The 18,219-nt window shown below is 49.9% G+C and overlaps 1 protein-coding gene across 3 annotated transcripts in view; it reads left to right on the top strand.

The window, feature by feature from the left end:
• RCC2 (regulator of chromosome condensation 2) overlaps positions 1–14,156 on the top strand; it is a 38,222-nt gene extending 24,066 nt beyond the window's left edge. For 2 of the 3 annotated variants that reach the window (XM_037881034.2, XM_043531652.1), the window contains 7 exons: positions 25–139; positions 2,249–2,415; positions 4,805–4,985; positions 5,258–5,363; positions 7,713–7,785; positions 9,623–9,700; positions 10,800–14,156. In XM_037881034.2, coding sequence (XP_037736962.1) covers positions 25–139; positions 2,249–2,415; positions 4,805–4,985; positions 5,258–5,363; positions 7,713–7,785; positions 9,623–9,700; positions 10,800–10,904 — 825 coding nt within the window. In that variant the 3' untranslated portion in view covers positions 10,905–14,156. The remainder of the gene's footprint in view (positions 1–24; positions 140–2,248; positions 2,416–4,804; positions 4,986–5,257; positions 5,364–7,712; positions 7,786–9,622; positions 9,701–10,799) is intronic. The other variant, XM_043531653.1, reaches the window with a different exon arrangement.
• Positions 14,157–18,219: the final 4,063 nt, after the last annotated feature.

The raw sequence follows: 18,219 nt of genomic DNA, 5'->3' as shown, positions 1-18,219 counted from the left end.
TACTGTTGTCTGCTTCCTTTGTAGATAATGTACAACGGCCAACCTATTACCAAAATGGCCTGTGGGGCTGAATTCAGCATGATCATGGACTGCAAAGGAAACCTCTATTCCTTTGGGTGCCCTGAGTATGGACAGCTGGGTATGGTGGTTTATTTTTAAATGACTATCTAGTTTTAATGACAGCTGACTTAAAATCCAGCCTGAGACAGCCACCAAGTTTTTTGTAGACTGGCATGTTGATATAATCTAAACAATAATGGGGGGCCAGGCACATCTTATCTCCGTCCCCTTCCAGAGGGGATGGTAGCCTTGTGTTTAAAGCCTACAATCTGGCTTATCTTCTCTCTGCTCTGTTTGTATGACATTGGCCAATATGCTTCTCCTTTCTGTGCCTCGGTTTCCCCAGGTATACAATGAGTGCTTCTACGCTGCCTCACATGGGGGTGGTGAGGCTTAATTTGCCAATATTTGTAAAGTGCTTTGGAGAGCCCCTGATGGAAAGGGAGAGAGAAATGCAAGGCGGCGGTGTTACAACACAACGAAAGCCGTTTCCCCTGGAGTGTCTATAAACCCCCATCATTTGGATTGCTAGACTGTACAGCCTGTCGTTTCTGTGGCGCTGACAATATGCCACTGTGCATCCAGGCAGCGTGTTAAATTATGCATGAGCTGTACTTTGTCTGGTTAATGTCTAGTAGCTGTGATCTACAGAGCAGGGAGTGCGCATGCTTTCCTGCAGTAGAGGCTTTGATGCAGCCACGGGGTGCATCTTCTCGGAGGGTGGTGAGGATTTCCTGAGCAGGCTTGAAGGGTCTGCGAGTATGTCTGCACTGCAGGAAAAGACCGGTGGCTGGCCCAGGTTAGCTGACTCTGGCTTCCGGGGCTATAAAATTGCAGTGTAGATGCTCGGGCTGGATCCCAGGCTCTGAGGCCCCAAGCAGGGTGGGGAAAGAGTCTCAGAGCTCAGGCTGCACGCTGAACCTGAATGTCTACACTACAATGTTTAGCCCAGGAGTGGGCAAACTACAGCCTGGGGGCTGCATCCGGCTCTTCAGATGTTTTAATCCGGCCCTCGAGCTCCCACCAGGTAGTGGGGTCCCGGGCTTGCCCCACTCCGGCGCTCCAGCCAGGGGGCGGGGTCGGGCGCTTGCCCCGCTCTGTGCGTGCCGTGGCTCCGTGCGGCTCCCGGAAGCAGCAGCATGTCCCCTCTCCGGCTCCTACACTAGGGGCAGCCAGGGGGCTCCACATGCTGCCTCTGCCCCAAGCGTCGCCCCCGCAGCTCCCATTGGCTGGGAACTGAGGCCAATGGGAGCTGCGGGGGCGGCACCTGCGGACAGGGCAGCGCACAGAGCTGCCTGGCTGCACCTCCGCATAGGAGCCGGAGAGGGGACAAGCCGCTGCTTCCAGGAGTTGCTTGAGGAAAGCGCCGCCCGGAGCCTGCATCCCTGACCTCCTCCCGCACCCCAGCCCTGATCCCCCTCCCACCCTCCAAACCCCTCTATCCCAGCGCAGAGCACCCTCTTGCACCTCCAACCCCTCATATCCAGCCCCACCCCAGAGCCTGCAGCCCCCGCCGGAGCCCTCACCCCCTCCCACACCCCAACCCCCAATTTAATGTGCATTCATGGCCTGCCAAACAATTTCCATATCCAGGTGTGGCCCTCAGGCCAAAAAGTTTGCCCACCCCTGATTTAGCCCCATGAGCCCAAGTCAGTTGACCTGGACTCTGAGACTTGGTGCCATGGGTTTTTTATTGCAGTGTAGACATACCATGACGTGCTGGAGGTGCAGTTTCCTGACAAAATGGGAAATGACATTAAATTGCCTGTAGGGGAAATCAGGTGGAAATCCTTTATAAATGGGAAAAGCTCCAGGAATAGCTGCAAGGAATTCCTCCTCCTTTCACCTTAATGAGAGGGGAAGCGCTTTTGGGAGTTCTGTTCTGTGTTTGTACTGTGCCTAGCGCAATGGGGGCCCCGGTCATGACTAGGGCTCCTAGGTGCTACTGCAGTACATGTAATAATGGCTGTATGTAGTGAGAAGTATTCCATACCTCCCTTTTCAGAGGGAGTCAAAGGTTAGCAAAGAAACCGTTACCCTGATGAGTGTAGTAACTTAGAGTGGTGCTCCTATCCCATGGGTCATGGGATGTCTCTTCAAGAGGGTTCCTGCTGAGTTTCTGAGTGGTGTGGGCCAGGGTACCAGCCACGCACAGTTCCTTTTCACATCTATCTTTGCCCTACAACAGGACACAATTCCGATGGGAAGTTCATCGCCCGTGCTCAGAGGATAGAGTACGACTGTGAGCTGGTGCCCCGTCGCGTTGCCATCTTCATCGAAAAGACAAAAGATGGGCAGATCCTTCCTGTCCCTAACGTGGTCGTGCGAGATGTGGCCTGCGGTGCTAACCACACGGTAAGGCTGGGATTTCAGCTGGCAGTCTGAAGCACTGTCCGCAGTAGTGCTCATCAAAGAAACCGATTCCCTATCTAGCGTTGCTCAGTGTTCGGTCATTGGGATTCTGCTGGGATTTGACAGAAATTGATTTGATGAGTTCCCGCTCAATGCGCTGTACCTTCCACATGTAGTTAAATCACTCCCGGTGACTGGCAGTTACGTAGTCTCTAAAAATGACTTTCGTTCGTGCTGGATTCTCAGTAATAGGCACAGAGCTGCACTGAACAGATCTGGTCACGCGCCAAGAATTTTCTGAGTTCCAGGAGTTCGGAATCTTGGTTTGTCCCACCTCTGACCAGAAGTCACACTCGACCTCGTTGAAAACCTTCCCTCAGGTTTATCCTCCGAGGCGTTAAAGCCTTCGGTGCTTTCTCTTCACTCTTTTCCATGAGCTCTATCTAAGGCATGCCGACACTCGGGCCTGGGGTGTTATTCCAAGCTTGAAGAGGCCTATTCCTGATAGCTGGGATTGATTGCGCTGGGGCGTTAAACATAGGGTAGTTGCAGCAGTGCGAACGGCAGGGCAGCTGGCTGCCCTGAGTACCATAGAGTCCTAGAATCTCAGGGCTGGAAGGGACCTCAGGAGGTCATCTAGTCCCACCCCCTGCTCAAAGCAGGACCAACCCCAACTAAATCATCCCAGCCAGGGCTTGGTCAAGCCTGACATTAAAAATATCTAAGGAAGGAGATTCCACCACCTCCCTAGGTAACGCATTCCAGTGTTTCACCACCCTCCTAGTGAAAAAGTTTTTCCTAATATCCAACCTAAACCTCCCCCACTGCAACTTGAGACCATTACTCCTCGTTCTGTCATCTGCTCCCACTGAGAACAGTCTAGATCCATCCTCTTTGGAACCCCCTTTTAGGTAGTTGAAAGCAGCTATCAAATCCCCCCTCATTCTTCTCTTCCGCAGACTAAACAATCCCAGTTCCCTCGGCCTCTCCTCAAAAGTCATGTGTTCCAGTCCCCTAATCATTTTTGTTCCCCTCCGCTGGACGCTTTCCAATTTTTCCACATCCTTCTTGTAGTGTGGGGCCCAAAACGGGACACAGTACTCCAGTATGTGCCTGTGGTCTCTGATCGGCACATGCTCAGGGCTGCTGGCACATTCTTCTGCTTGTCCTGCTGCAGCTACGCTCTGCATTTGGTGTGCTAGCTAGGAATCCCATCCCCAGCTCCCAAGTGCAGACCTACCCTAAAAGTATGTTCATTCCAGACTTAAGGCTGTAATCCCGTGACTGTGGACTATTTGCAAGGCTTTAGCCCATGGCACAAAGGTTTGATCACAACTTTGTCTTGGTACATGTTGAAACTTCTCTAGGGATAGTTGGAGTCAGACACCTTTTCTTAGAATCGGTAATTCACAACAGTGGAAGGATGGGAAATGTGCTAAATCTGCTGACGCTAATCTGTAATATAGGCTGTCACTTGCACAAACCTTCTGTTTCTCCCTGCCCTGCTTAGGGTTTGAGTCCAATCTTGGCGTAATCAGATTATGATTTTTACTTTGCGTGGGAGGTGTCCTAATCCAATTTGAGTAGTTTGAATCCTTACCATTTAGTGGTTTGAAATGCGTAATCATAGATTAAAAATAATAAACCCCCTCCAAACCTGAAAATCCACTCTGTAATAGCTTGCTGAGAGACAGACGGACTTGTTAAGCAAATAACGGAGGAAAAGATACATGTGTACCCACAGGATGCCTGAAGTATAAATGTCTTTTGCAATTATTGTTGCTGAGACTTTTTATCTGACTGGAGCTGCCATGTGACTTAACCCCTCTAGTACTGGAGGCCACATCTTGGGTGGCAGCTAAATTCTAATTGTTGTGTAAATGCACCAGGCAGAGCCCTGGGATTTTATGGCCCATTGTTGAGTAGCTCTGTATAGAGCAGCACAAAAGCTCTGAGCAGGAATCCTGGGGGAGGTGTCAGGGTCCTCAGCTTGTTTGCTCTTTCTCCAGTTTAATCAATATTGGAGTATGAAATTGACGGAATTACCCAGCTGTCTAGACACCTAGCCCTTTTTGCTTCTGGCTTTATTACTCCAGGAGAGGAGTGGGAAGACATGTGACTTAACAACAATTAAGATAAGAGGGGAAGAATGGAATAGTTGGCAGAGAAAATAGTGGAATGTCCTTGTATTAAATGCATCATCTCAGTGGTTTTAGCCCCTGCAGTGTAGAATTCGCCATAGGTTATCTTTATGCCTCTGATAAGCTGCATTTGGTTGTCTGCCAAGATCTGTAGAGCAGAACCAATAATCCATTCTGCAAATAGCTGCATGGTGGGGAGACATCTTCCTGTGTCTAAACCCAACTGCATGTCACCATCTGTCCCTTTGCAGCTTGTTTTAGACTCCCAGAAGCGTGTGTTCTCCTGGGGCTTTGGTGGCTACGGCCGGCTGGGCCATGCTGAGCAGAAGGACGAGATGGTGCCACGGCTGGTCAAGCTCTTTGACTTCCCGGGCCGTGGGGCAGCTCAGATCTACGCTGGCTACACCTGCTCCTTTGCTGTCAGCGAAACAGGTCAGTTGCCCTGTCTTTCTTTGCAGATGGGCCTTGGCACAAAGCCATCATTCCGCACAAAGTCTGTCTTGTGAGAGCCATGCTCCAATAGACAGCCTTTGTCTCCATTCAGGGAGAGCTCACTTATGAATCTTCCCGGTATCTTTAAAACAAAACCTGGAGCGATTGACCAGCATGTGTTATAGCATCCGTGCATGTGCATTTCAAATGGATTTCTGTGTCCGAGAATATCTGAGTCTGATGTTGGTTGGTTTGTTTGCTCTGTTTTGCAGGTGGCCTGTTTTTCTGGGGAGCCACAAACACCTCCCGTGAGTCAACCATGTACCCCAAAGCTGTGCAGGACCTCTGTGGCTGGAAAATCCGCAGCTTGGCCTGTGGGTAAGTGACCGCTCCTGTCCCCAGAAATGAGGAGGTGGGAACCGTTGCCCACAGCTTGCCTGAATGACATCATAGAAGTAGTGCTGTTAGCTGGCAGATCCAAGGACAGCAGGGGCTGATAGTAGGAGTAGTGAATCTGGCCCCATGAAATGGCTCTTCCTGACTAGTTATATTTACAGACACAGAGATCTGATTCGATTATCCAGGGCTTGGGTCCAGCTCTGCTTGGTGGATCCAGGTAGTGGTGTTGAGTTTGTTTGTTTGCTTTTTGACCCTGTGGTAGGGGAAAACCTGCTGGATACATAGGGTGAGTATTCTTAATAGCAGTAGAGAAGGAAGGGAGGTCTGAGGCCTGGTTAAAGCAAGGGTGGAGGGAAATGGCCCACGATAAACGAATGTCTGAGTGCAACTATCTCCTCCTAGAAAAGGCTTGTTGCCTTGTCCTGTGCTGGGAGGGAGCTGACGTCTTTGTTTAGATTCATGAGGAAGGGTGGAGAACCCATCATGGGATGTCTGACCTTCCAGTTCCTGCTGTGGGGTTGGGACGATGGGTTTCGTGGGGGGCTGTATGGTTGCTGCAGTCAGTTGAGCGTGGGGGAGAAACTGTCAAATCTTTGAGAGACCAGGTGGGTGAAGTAATGTCTTTTATTGGGCCATCTTCTGTTGGTGAGAGAGACCAGCTTTGGAGCTACACAGAGCTTCTCTCCCAACAGAAGTTGGCTCCATAAAGATATGACCTCTCCCACCTGGTCTCTCTAATATCCTGGGACAAACAAGGCTCCAACACTGCATGCAAATCTTCAAATCAAGTGATCATTAAACAGGTTTTAATCAGTGTATTCTTAAAATCTCATCCATTCTCCAGCACTGTTTGTAGCACTCCTGTGTGTGTGTGGAAGAGGGGGTGCTGTTCAGTGTTTCTAGGTTGCTTAGAGGATGCTTCTGCTTATATTAATGGGAGGTTTGTGAGCAGCATGAGCATTTGATTAGAGGTCCGTGAGAAATAGAATCATTCTATCTCCTCCTCACCTCTTTAAAACCCTCTTTCTCCAGGAATCCTTCCTCCTTGGTCTCCTATCCTCTTCACCCTCTCCCTTATCTGGCCTTTTGTCTCACGCCACACCTATCTTTGTCTTGTCTCTCTGTGACTGCAAGCTCTTCAGAGTGGGGAACATCGGGATCTGTTTGAAAAGTCCCCCTGTAAATATACTGTTACTAATTTTACTATGCTGCAATGAAGAAACCTAGCACGTGACCTCTAAGGGCCCTACAGACTTTGAGAGTAAATCTTTACACTGTGACTTAAAGATTTCTTTCCCCACTCTCTCGATCCAGGCATTCCCCTGCATGTTCTTCTGTCGCTAAAAAGCAAGCAACTTCTGATACGTGGATGTTCATTCAAATGAACATTGATCTCTGACTGCTGTTTGAGTGGGAGCATTGTATTAGTAGACATGGGAAGGGAATCTCTTTAAGACCTAATGTTTGTTCAACCTCTCCTTGATTTTCTGTTAAAGGTTTTTATCTTGAGTATGTTACAGGGCTTCTCTCAACGAATTTAGGCCACCAACTCTTGCTGGTGGCGGCTCTGACAAACCCTGCTCTCTATTCCTGCTTCCCGTGCCCTTCAGTGAGAGCCTGCCCCAGGGAAGGCGGGTCAGGAACTCACCTGTCACCTGCAGAGTCGCAGATTCCTCATGTCCCAGCCGGGTGGGAGCAGGGTAGCTGCCCAGGGGACTGTTCTTGGTACCGAATGCCATAGCTGCTTCCACTGACGAGCCACCTCCAGCGCTGTGCACACTGGCCCCATGCATCTCCAGAGGCGCTGCCCAGAGCCTCCGAAGAGGCTGGGTGGTGCAGGGCGCTGATCCCCACTGGCAGTGCCAGCACAAACGCCAAGGCAGTGCTTCTCGCTGCCCTTGGTAGCCGCTATTCAGGAGCAATAGCTGGGCGGTGCAGGGAGCGGGCGCTGCTTTGCCCCAATCTCTGCCAATGCTTGGGAGGCTGTCGTGGCCACACAAAAACTCCGCTGGTGGCCACGTTTGAGAAACGCTGTGTTCGGGAATGAATAGTTATGGGGCTCCATTTTGAGGCGGACCTCTGACTTCAGTGGGGCTCCACAAGGATCCACCCACCCAAGCCAGTTGCAGCTGGATCAGGCCTTGCAGCACTTTGGAAAACAGCTGGACCAGGGTTTGCATCTGAGGAAGAAAGCATCCAAAAATACTTGGGGAAATTCTCTTCTGGTACCAAGCGGCCAGTTGGCATGAGAAACGAAAAAATGGGGCTGCCGGGGGGCGGGCGTGAAGGCAGATCGTGTAGCAGTAACAGCCTGTGTACCTGTTTCAGGAAGAGCAGTATTATAGTGGCTGCAGATGAGAGCACAATCAGCTGGGGCCCATCTCCGACCTTCGGTGAACTGGTAAGAAGGCAGCTGTGGACTTGCACAGAAACCCTAGCCAGGCTGGTCTGGTACAAGAGAAGATAAGATTGCAAGCAAAGAGATGGGGAGAAACAGCATTACAAGTGGACTGCTGTAATCCTGTGATCGCTAAATTAGTGGGGTGTTATATTTTTAAATGGTCACTGTCCTCCTTAATTTAGTTATTAAAGGGAAAAAAATTTTCCTGTAGCACACGTTGAAAAGTTAGCCTGGAAGATGCAATAATAGGTAATTTACACAGAGATGAAGTGCTACACAGAAACGTACCTTTCTGCTCACTCCTACACACACAACTATGCCGAGTATTCTCCCAGAGAAAATTACCAAAATATTCCGAAGTGAATTTTTCTGGAAGCAGGGAGCTTGTGCAGGAGGGAAGGGGAGGAGAGGGATGCGTGGGTGCACTTAACACATAAACCCAAGTGAGTTCTGTATCTCAGTGAGAACTGGCTTCCCAAATAGCTGGAAACACTCAGCGTTGCCTTGTGCCTAACAACCTCTAGAAGGCAATTGGCTTCACCCTAATGCACTTCTTGTGTCTAATTATTGAATGTTTTATCTCACCACTTGTTTGAGCCCATGTAGCAGCCCTTCTGTCTCATTCCTTAAGAGCTATTTGAGGGCTGGGGTAGTGTGACATAACTATCTAATATGCACCATTTTCCCAGGGAAATCATAGTTTGACTACTTCCTCTATGCTGGGGTGGCCGAATTGCAGCTTGCGAGCCACATGCGGCTCTTTTACCATTAAAGTGCGGCTCGCGGAGCGCCCCCATTTTCACCTACCAGACTGGGAGCGGGGAAGCTCAGGACCTCTGCCTTGCAGCAGGGTGGTGCAGAAGGGGCTTCTGCCCAGTGGGGAGGGGGGTCTTGAGGCTTCAGCCCTGTGGGGCGCACCTGCCAGGGCTCGGGGCTTCAGCAGCAGCAGGGTTGAATGCCCAACCCCCAGCTCCCGGCAGGTGTGCCCCTGCTCTCAAACTTCTGAAGAGTGTTGTATGTGGCTCGGGGGGCCAGTAAATTTGGCCACCCCTGTGCTATACTTTTGTATGGTGACTTTATATCTGCCTTCTTGGTTCGAATTCGCAGTGTCCCAAGTGACTGGGGTAGAGCTAGACTGCTTGTTGCTCTGGATTTCTCTGTGTGTGCATTGCAGTGTTTTGAATTTTCAGTGGTTTCAAGATTTAGCCACCATATTGGCTTTTTTGTTTCATACTGATTTAGATGTTCTGATCCTTTTTTTTTTTTTTTTTTTTCCCCTTGACCTATCGATTAGCTGCCTTATCAAAGTCCCATTGCTCATCACATTTGACTGCTACTCCTAGAAGTTTGGAAAACGAAGTTTCTTTGGCCTGCCTACCCCTTTTCCAAATGAAGCTGAAAATAACATAATTCTGAGTTGTTGGTGAGGTGTCCTTTCCTCATGCCCCAGCATCAATACCCCACACACATGCTGGCAGTCTGGCTTTGGGGATAACATTTTGTTTTCCTCTGCAGAAACCATTTTTGTAGGACCAACAAAAAACCCAAGGATTTTATAAAATACAAACTAGAAGCCAGAGCCTTTTTCCTCTTGGTCTTCAGGAAATTTTTTTTGTAATTGCTAGTTCTTCCTGTGTGTCTGCTGCCCTTGCAGGCAGTTAAACCTGCCTAGGAGAACTGCTGACCTCCGTACCTTTGGTTATTCCATGGGGCTACTCCAGAAGCCAGTGCAAACCAAGGGAATGGGCCAAATAACACAATCCAGCCTCTTGGACAATGGTTAGATTGTGGTTTACCCTCTGATCTTACAAGTCCCCTTCTGCATTTCTCTTCACAGGGCTATGGAGACCATAAACCCAAGTCCTCTACTGCAGCCCAAGAGGTGAAAACCCTAGATGGAATTTATCCAGAGCAGGTGAGAGCAGACCCAGCAAATAAAAACATGAGCCGTTAGCATAGCAGACTGGATTGCAGCCTGAGAGGCTCATTTCACATCTCATGCTTCTGAAAATCAGCGCCCTATTCATAATCCCGTTCCTCATAATACTCTGCTTTGATGCTTCGAAGCATGGCAGTGAGATCCCTGTTTAACCTCAAGATATTGGGTAACGGGATTGTCCTATGCAAAATACACCAGCAACTGGAGGTGGAGAGAAGTGCAGGGGAGTCTGTTTTCCATAGGTAATGGAAAGGCGTCTGTGTATAGACGGTGTGTAGGCGTCTGTGTATTGCTGCTCTCAGAGAGGACTGCACAAGTAGAAACCTGGCTCAAACAGATTGTTTCTGGGTTGGGTATGTGCCATGTGTATGCACAAGTGGGGAGGAGGGCTGTAAAATGGAGTAAAATCCCCGTAGGTGTAGAGTAGACGCTTGTTAATGTTCATTAATCCATTCATTTTAAATCCGCACAGAAATTGACCAGACTCCCTACTCCATCCCTTATGCGGATACCCAAGCAGGGAGATGGTGTCCATCATTCGTGTCACCATGGCGCCCATGATAGATGCAATGAATGTGGTGTGTCAGCAAACCTCTCACAAGGAGTTAGAGGAACGTAGGGATGGGGTGTAGTTTAAATCAAGACTGGATGCTGTTCTAAAAGATATTCCCTAGGAACTAGTCTGACCACCTTCCCCAAAATAAATGATCACAATGGTCCCTTCAGGCTTTGGAATCTAGCAGTTGTGCGCTTTGCTAGTCCTTGCACATTGTTCCTCCAGAGGTGAGTTATAAGAAGCCACTGATCATAAAAAGACTTGTGGTTTCCCTGGCTCTTACATAGCAATTGTCATCAGTAGAACTCCGTGTGCCTTACAGTCTGATCATTATCACTACCTCCATTTTATACCTGGGGAAACTGAGGCACTGTCACACAGCAGAGCCGGGACTAGAACCCAGTCTCCTGAATCGCAGGCCAGTGCTGTACCCACTAGACCTCCCAACATGGCAGTTCGTTAGCAATGGAAATCCAGTATTACCTTTAGGGTGGCAAATGCTTTGTTCTGTCTACCCAGGTGGCGATGGGCTACGCCCATTCTTTGGTGATAGCCAGGGACGAAAGCGAAGTGGAGAAAGAAAAACTAAAGAAGCTGCCTGAATATAACCCCCGCACCCTCTGATAAGGCCAGGGCCCCGCGCCCCCCTGCCATGGCAGCTGTCATTTCCAATGTGCACTGGGACCGAAAGAGATTGCAGACCGGCATTGAGACCTGACCGAAGCTTTTTGTTAGCCTTTCCGAGGTTCAATTTTATAAGCGATTCACAGTTTTAACTACCTGTTACTGTATCATTTCCAAAGTGTTCAGTTCTTTTAAACGTTTGACATTTACTCCTGGCTCACGAGTTCCTATTCCGATGAAAATGGCAGGACCTTTTGGCATATAAACCCCACGTACTTTGGTGAGCAGTGGAACAGCTGCTGACGCATAAGAAGGGCCACATGGCGCTTGTTGCATTGAATTGAGGAGAGTCCCAGTTGCCACTAAGAGCTTGGGGGAAGATTTGGAGAGGCACAAATGGCCGTAAGCACCCAATTCCCATTGCCTTTCAATGGAAGTTAAACCCCTAATAGCCCTGTGTGCCTTTGAAAATCTACCCTGAGTGTCTATGGGGCCATCTCTTTGGTGAACTGAGGCAGTCAACTGCTGAGATCTCTCTCCAGAATCAAATTTACGTTTTCATCTCTCTAGTTTTAATGTGCTGGTCTCTGTTCTGTGTGAGGAGCGTCTGACATAAGCCCCAAGGAGCGGGTATCCAGCTGTGTAACCCCTTGGTAGATTAAGCTGCGGGACTCTGGCTGCCACCTATTTCATGGCTGTTTCATAAGCGTTGACCTTTTTGTGCGATTTAAATTGTTTCCATTCTGATTAAAAACCTCCATCAAGACAAAATCTAGGTCAACGCATTCAAATAGCACCTGGTGCCTTGGTAGATGGGTACCCCAAAATCTGACACACCTTGGGGCTCATTTTTCAGCAGAGCACTCACAGCTCCAGTTGAAAACAGGATCGGCAGGTGCTCACCCACGCTGAAAAATGAAGCCCTAGGTATGTCAAGTCAGGCATCAAAACCTGTGGTCACTTATGAAAAGGCTGTCACGAGTGGTGCTCCTGAGTGCTGATTGTAAATGAAGTTGATTCGAAGTGAGGTTGATTCCAAGGGTAATTGTGTTTTGTGTGAGGTTTTCATAGCAATTTGCCTCGCTGATGTTTTCTTTGAGAGTCTGAAGTCTTCAGAGATGGGGCCTAAATAAAAACCCAGGATTCAAACACCGCTGAATTTGTTGGGGATGGGAGGGTTAGATCAGAACTTTGCAGCCCAGGCCTCTCCCTTTGGTCGGTGAGACATGAACCTTGATCAAGTAAGTCTTATTTGCCTGCTTAATATGTACTATACATAAGGAGGCCCACTGCAGTCAGTGGGGTGCTCTGAGCGCATAGCTGAGCGTGTATGTAAGTCTTTGGAGGATCAGGGCCTCCGACAGTAGGGGGGTTAGAATTAGTCAGAAAACAACCCCTCAACGCTGAAATTTCAATAAACGTCTTTTTCCCTAAAAACTTGCAGTTTTTTTTACCAGCTCTCTGCAGGCATTCATTAGGGGATCCTTTGTCTTCCTCCCCTTGGAAATTACTGCCTCCTGCTGACCCGTGAACCCTGTCTATACAGTCACATCCAGTTCCTCCAAACTGGGTGTTGGAGCAGGTGCTGGGCCAGACTCTGCTGAACCAAATTGGTTTTGCTGGCGGAGAGATGCAAAGAGCTCCCAGCCCTGGACGGTCTGGAGGTTTATTATTTTTCGATTACGATCAGATACCCACCAAAAGTTTCTTCCATTCCAATACTCTGCACTGTCCTGGAGAAACAAAGGTGCCTTTTAACAGAGTGCTCTGCTCTGTCTCCACACAAATGTGAGCATGGCTTTTCCTTTCTCGTTACCCTAGCAAGCTGCACTGATCTCTAGAGGCAACGTTTGCTAGCATCCTGGTACACTGCAGTTCTGCAAAAAACTTTGTTTATTGTGTTTAAAGTGAAAAATTCCTTGAACGTAGAAAGCAGCTGGGTGGAGAAGTTCTTCAATTGAGTCTTTGCTTTGCTAGTTTAATAACGTTAGCCTTTCCCATTTACAGTATTGAGTAAATCCAGTGGCCTCAATCTTAACTGTCTTCCCCCCCTCCTCCAGCCAGGTATCTAGGGCCCATTTGAAAGCCCGATAAATTTAATAGGCGTTTTTTCTATTGACTTCTGTGATTCCATAGACTTTGGATCAGGTGGATTTCCAGAAAAGTGGGATTTCCCTTGCGATGTCAGACCACAGCAGTAGCCAGCTGCAGTGTCTGCACCTGGTTAATTCTGCATGGAGCAGCATTGAGTGTTTAACGAAACTGAACTGAACTCCTGTTCAGCCAGGTGCCTACATGTACAGTTGTTATAAACCACCTTCAAGCAGTGCGGCTGCAATTTTTCCAAAATATCTGACTAATTTTCAGTGCCTGTGTTTATGGGAGGCTAATTTAGTCACCTGGAATTTCTTTTGTTTTGTTTTTTCTCCCCAGATGCACTAGGCACCCAGAGCTCCCATTTGAAATCAATTGTTGTCATAGGCACTCAGTGCTTCTGACAATGGGCCCCCAAGTGTCTTAAATGGAACACCCTAAATTAGTCAGCCTGAAAGTAAGAGAGATTTGTCCTGAGAATTGAAATCCAGGCCAGAGGTTCTGCTACAATCAAACTCACCTGAGCCTTTTCACCCACATCACCAAAACCTTTTCACCGAGCTACAGTTGCAGCCTGTGTGTCTCTTCTCGGTGTAATGCCAAACTCCCGAACAAAAATCTCCTTTCAGACTATGTCCTTGGCTCGCTTACTAGCCCACTAACAGATGCAGGACATGAGCGGACAGAGGTTTGACTTGCCCGTGACCAGTTCCCAAGATATTGGTCTGCAGCACTGGAAATCTCAGCTCTTACGGACCCTTTCTGGGGTTGGGAGTTTGCATGCCAGAGGCCAGGTGCCGACTCTCCGTCTGACGTAGGATTAAGCTGTTTCAGCTATTTTAAAAAAAAATTAAAGTAACCTTCGCCCAAAAATTATTCAAACCAAAAGGGGCTGAACCTCCCTAGGCAGACAGAGTCCTGCCTGTGGTAGTTAGAAATTAAACATTATTCACGTTCCTCATTAACTTCTCCCCCAGCTGCCTTCTTCGTGCTCTTACCTTGGGAGAGTGAAAGAGAGTCGGAGAAAAAGGATCTTGGAGCAGTTTTTGGTTTAGACGAGATGAAAGGTTCCTGGGTTAGTGCTGTAATTGTATTTTCATGGGGTTTTTTTTATATTTCTTGGAGTAAATGTTTAAATAAACAACATCATTGTGTACACCCTTTGGTTTACAGGCCTCTGTTGATAGCCTGGAAGTGGGCATGTGTGCTACTCCTCCGTATTTTCCCCCTTCTACTCCCCTGAGTGAATTTACTTGTGAAAAAGATGCCATACTGATAGGAAACCCTTCAAAGTTAATCTTCCTTGCTTGCACCCCTCTCACGACATAGAGTAGTGGCTCTCAAACTTGTTTGATCATGGTGCCCCCCTCCCCCCCGGTTGTGTCTGTATTTGTGTGCGCCCCGCCCTCTCGTGCCACACAAGTACATACACTGTTCTATGCGCACCGCGTCCTCTGAGGACCTGATTGGCTGGAGAAATCAGCATTGCTAGTTATTCACGGCTGTGGGTAAAATGTGTGCAGTAAGGTGTCTGTCATGTCTCTCCCCCCCCTCCCTCCCCCTGCCCCAAGCATCTCATCCCCCCCAGTGATGTACCCCCTACCCCGAGAGGGGCTCACCTGCCAGTTTGAGAACCTCTGACCTAGAGGAAGCACTTCCAATCAGAGCTCGGTCTCCTTGGCCCAATCAATCCCTGGCCTCTGCTGAAACTAGCAAGGGTGCCAACCACCAAAATGTTTGCATTGTTCCTGATTTCTAGAAACTCAGCTGAGACCACCAACTCATTCCTCCTAGGCCACCAAACTGCAGATCAGGCCTTTTGTTCACTGCTGACCGTAGCCTGTGGCAACGTGTCTTTGGCCGTTTTGTGCCTATTTCCTGCTGGGTTAGCCCAGTATGTCATTGGCACGGAATAGTTAAACACCTTTGCGCCTTACCTGCACTGCTGCTCGTGCACCAAATGGCGGGGCTAGCACAGTAACGTCTGGAGAGGGCAGGGAAAGCAATGCCTGTGTTGTAGAAGTGCTAAGGAGCCCCCGTCATGGACAGGACCCCATGGTGCTAGGCGCTGTACAAACACAGAACAAAAAGACGGTCCCTGCCCCAAAGAGCTGACAGTCTAAGCCTCTTGGGCTTCCCATCAGTTTGATGGAAAGAGGTTCTGTGTTACAGGGTGAGCTATCCGGCAGGTTTATGGGAGTTTTCTGTTCTCCCTGCTTTCAACCCCACTTCCAAACACTGTCATCTTAGATCAGCTGCAGCTTGATAAGGAAAAAGAAAAGGAGGACTTGTGGCACCTTAGAGACTAACCAATTTATTTGAGCATAAGCTTTCGTGAGCTACAGCTCACTTCACGAAAGCTTATGCTCAAATAAATTGGTTAGTCTCTTAGGTGCCACAAGTACTCCTGTTCTTTTTGCGAATACAGACTAACACGGCTGTTGCTCTGAAGCGTGATAGGGGTCTCTCTTCAAAAGACTGTTCGCTGGGAGAGGGTTGTGATCCCACATCTGAACAGGGAATTTCAAGAGCACTACTGCAAATTTCACCTGCCCTGATAGGCGCCTGCTTGAAGTGCAGTTGCTCTCTGAGAAGAGACCACAAAAGTGGCAGGGCAGGATTCCACAATTGCGCCGCAACGGCTCCCACAGCAGCTGCCTCAGTTTACAAATAAAAACATGGGGAGAAGGGTTTTTCCTAGTTGTCCGGGGCTCTGAGGTGCAAGCTGGGTTCTTTCCTTCACTTGGACAGCTCCCTAGAGTTCTGCTGATGATAGCGTCTCGGTCGCTCTCCCAGGGCTGACCCTGGCTCTGCAGGGCTCACAGGTGTCAAATGCTCTGTCGCTGTGCTTTGGGCACGATGCTCAGACATCGTACCTCTGCTGAGTCATGACTGGAGTAGCATCTGTTGAGGAAGAAGCGGCCGTAGAATATTGCCAGCTGTTCGTACCCTAACAGCACTTTAAGATTTCTTCCTTGGTTTCTTCAATTGACGCCTCAAGCATTGTATTACCCCCCAGACGGCTCCTTGCAGACAAGAGCCTGTGTCCATGTCCGCTCTTTCCTTGCTCTGTTCCCTCGCCCTTTCTCTTCAGCGCCCCAAACTGAATTTGACTTGTTCCAGGCAGCACATAGGGCGGCCGGTGAGACAAGCCGACCCCTCTTACGTAGAGAAACCAAGAGGTTAAAAAAAAACTTGTGCCCTTCTAAAAACAAAGGCCTCTGGGAACGCTTAGGCGCAATACCCAAAATCTGCTGGGTACGGAAGTCTCTTGGGTGCCGCTACCGATTGCAATCCGCTCACTGGAACGGGTTTATTAGATCAGAAAGTCTTTTCAGCTCTAGGATCCTATGTAGTCTCGCTGCTTTACCCAATTAAACATGCTCAAGCACTTCAGTGTAAAGACTCCATGCTCCAAAGCTGTTTAAATTGTCAAGACAATGTGAGTTAACCCTTTCACCGCCTCTCCCCTAGTACTGTGGGATTATGAACCGTGGAGGATTATTAGCCATGTCTTGTAATTTCCTGATCTTAAAAAGAGGCTTAATTTACAAAATGTAGCGGGGATATAAACCCCCATGCTCCAGTCCCTAACTAGCAGGGGCTAGGAAGGCATTTCCCCCTGGCATGGTTCTGTTTTAGTTACCCGCTGCAGGATGTCCTGCTCTTCCTGTGAATCATTTAGTACCGGCCAATAGGGTTGCCAGCTTTCTAATCACAAAACTGACCACCCTTGTCCTGCCTCTGCCCTGCCCCGTCCCCAAGGCCGGACCCCTTCTGAGGCCCTACCCTCCACTCACTCCATCCCCCTCCCCCATCACTCGCTCTCCCCCACCCTCACTCACTTTCACTGGGCTGGGGCAGGGGGTTGGGGTGTGGGAGGGGATGAAGGCTGGAAGTGTGGGCTCTGGGGTGGGGCCAGAAATGAGGGGTTCAAGGAGTGGGCTCAGGGCTGGGGTGTGGGAGGAGCTGTGGGGTACAGGCTCCGGGAAGGGGCTCAGGGATGGGGTTGGGATGTGGGCTCTGGGAGGGAGTTAGGAAGGGGTTCCAGCCAGGGGTTGGGGTGCAGGTGGGGGTTCAGGATCCAGTCAGGTGGTGCTTACCTCAGGCGCTTGGCAGCTCAGCGGAGCTAAGGCAGGCTCCCTGCAGCTCCCGGAGCTGGCTGGCACGTTTGCCTCCTAGGCGCAGGGGCGGCCAGGTGACTCTGTGTGGTGTGTGCGACCCACATCCGCAGGCACTGACCCTGCAGTTCCCTTTGGCCACAGTTCCCGGCCAATGGGAGCTGCGGGGCGGAGGCAGCTTGGGGAGCCTCCCTGTTGCACCTGCACCTAGGGGCCACAGGGACATGCCAGCCGCTTCCGGGAACCACGTGGAGCCAGGGCAGCCAGGGAGCCTGCCTTAGCCCCGCTGCAGTGCTGACCGGAGCCGCCAGGGTCCCTTTTAGACCAGGCGTTCTGGTCAAAAACTGGTCACCTGGCAACGCTACCGGCCAATGTCCCAGACAGAAGGCTGGACTATATGGATCCCTGGTCTGACCCATCCTGGCAGTTCCTACAGCACGGGAAGTGTGCTAGGCATTCCGTGAACCAGTCCGGCACGGTTCCAGCTCAAAGAGCTGACTTTAGAGATGGGCAGTAGCAACAATCAAGACTGAGGGAGGATGACAGTTACAAGAATATTACGTGGCTACGTAAACTGGGTGTGCACGGGTTGGAGCATGTTTCTGGGTGTGGGGGTGCTTTGGGTTGTGGATCTGAGCACGGGAAGTGAGAGCTGGAGAGGCTGGGTTGGAGGAGGGAGGACGGGTGTGAGGGATGGGCAATGGGAAGGTGGCGGTGACCAGCAGCATGAATGCAGGTAGTGGGGTGAGCCAAGGCAGGGAGGTAAAATCAGCTGAGGAGCAGTGGAACGGATTAAGGCAAATGGCAGGCGGGTCCGTAGTGTGGGCCCCAGGCTGCTGCCAGGTGGTCGGGTCCCGCAGCGAAGGGAGAAGGTGAGTGGCAATGAAAATGCTCCTCTGATACCCGGCTGCAGCTGTATCAGGGGTGTGGGGCTGGGGGATGCAATCACACACCCAGTAATGCATATCAAGCCACTCTGGTCCAGTGGCAGCCCCTCTCCATCGCGGAGTGGGGCAGGCTGCTGCTTCTGAAGGCCTGTTGTAGGAGGTGTACGTGGAGGAGGGCAGGCGATGGGAGCGGGAGCAGATTTCCAGATTGAC

This window comes from Chelonia mydas, chromosome 18 (assembly GCF_015237465.2).
Source record: "Chelonia mydas isolate rCheMyd1 chromosome 18, rCheMyd1.pri.v2, whole genome shotgun sequence".
Taxonomy (NCBI): Eukaryota; Metazoa; Chordata; order Testudines; family Cheloniidae; genus Chelonia; species Chelonia mydas.
This window is presented reverse-complemented; position numbering and strand designations above follow the sequence as displayed.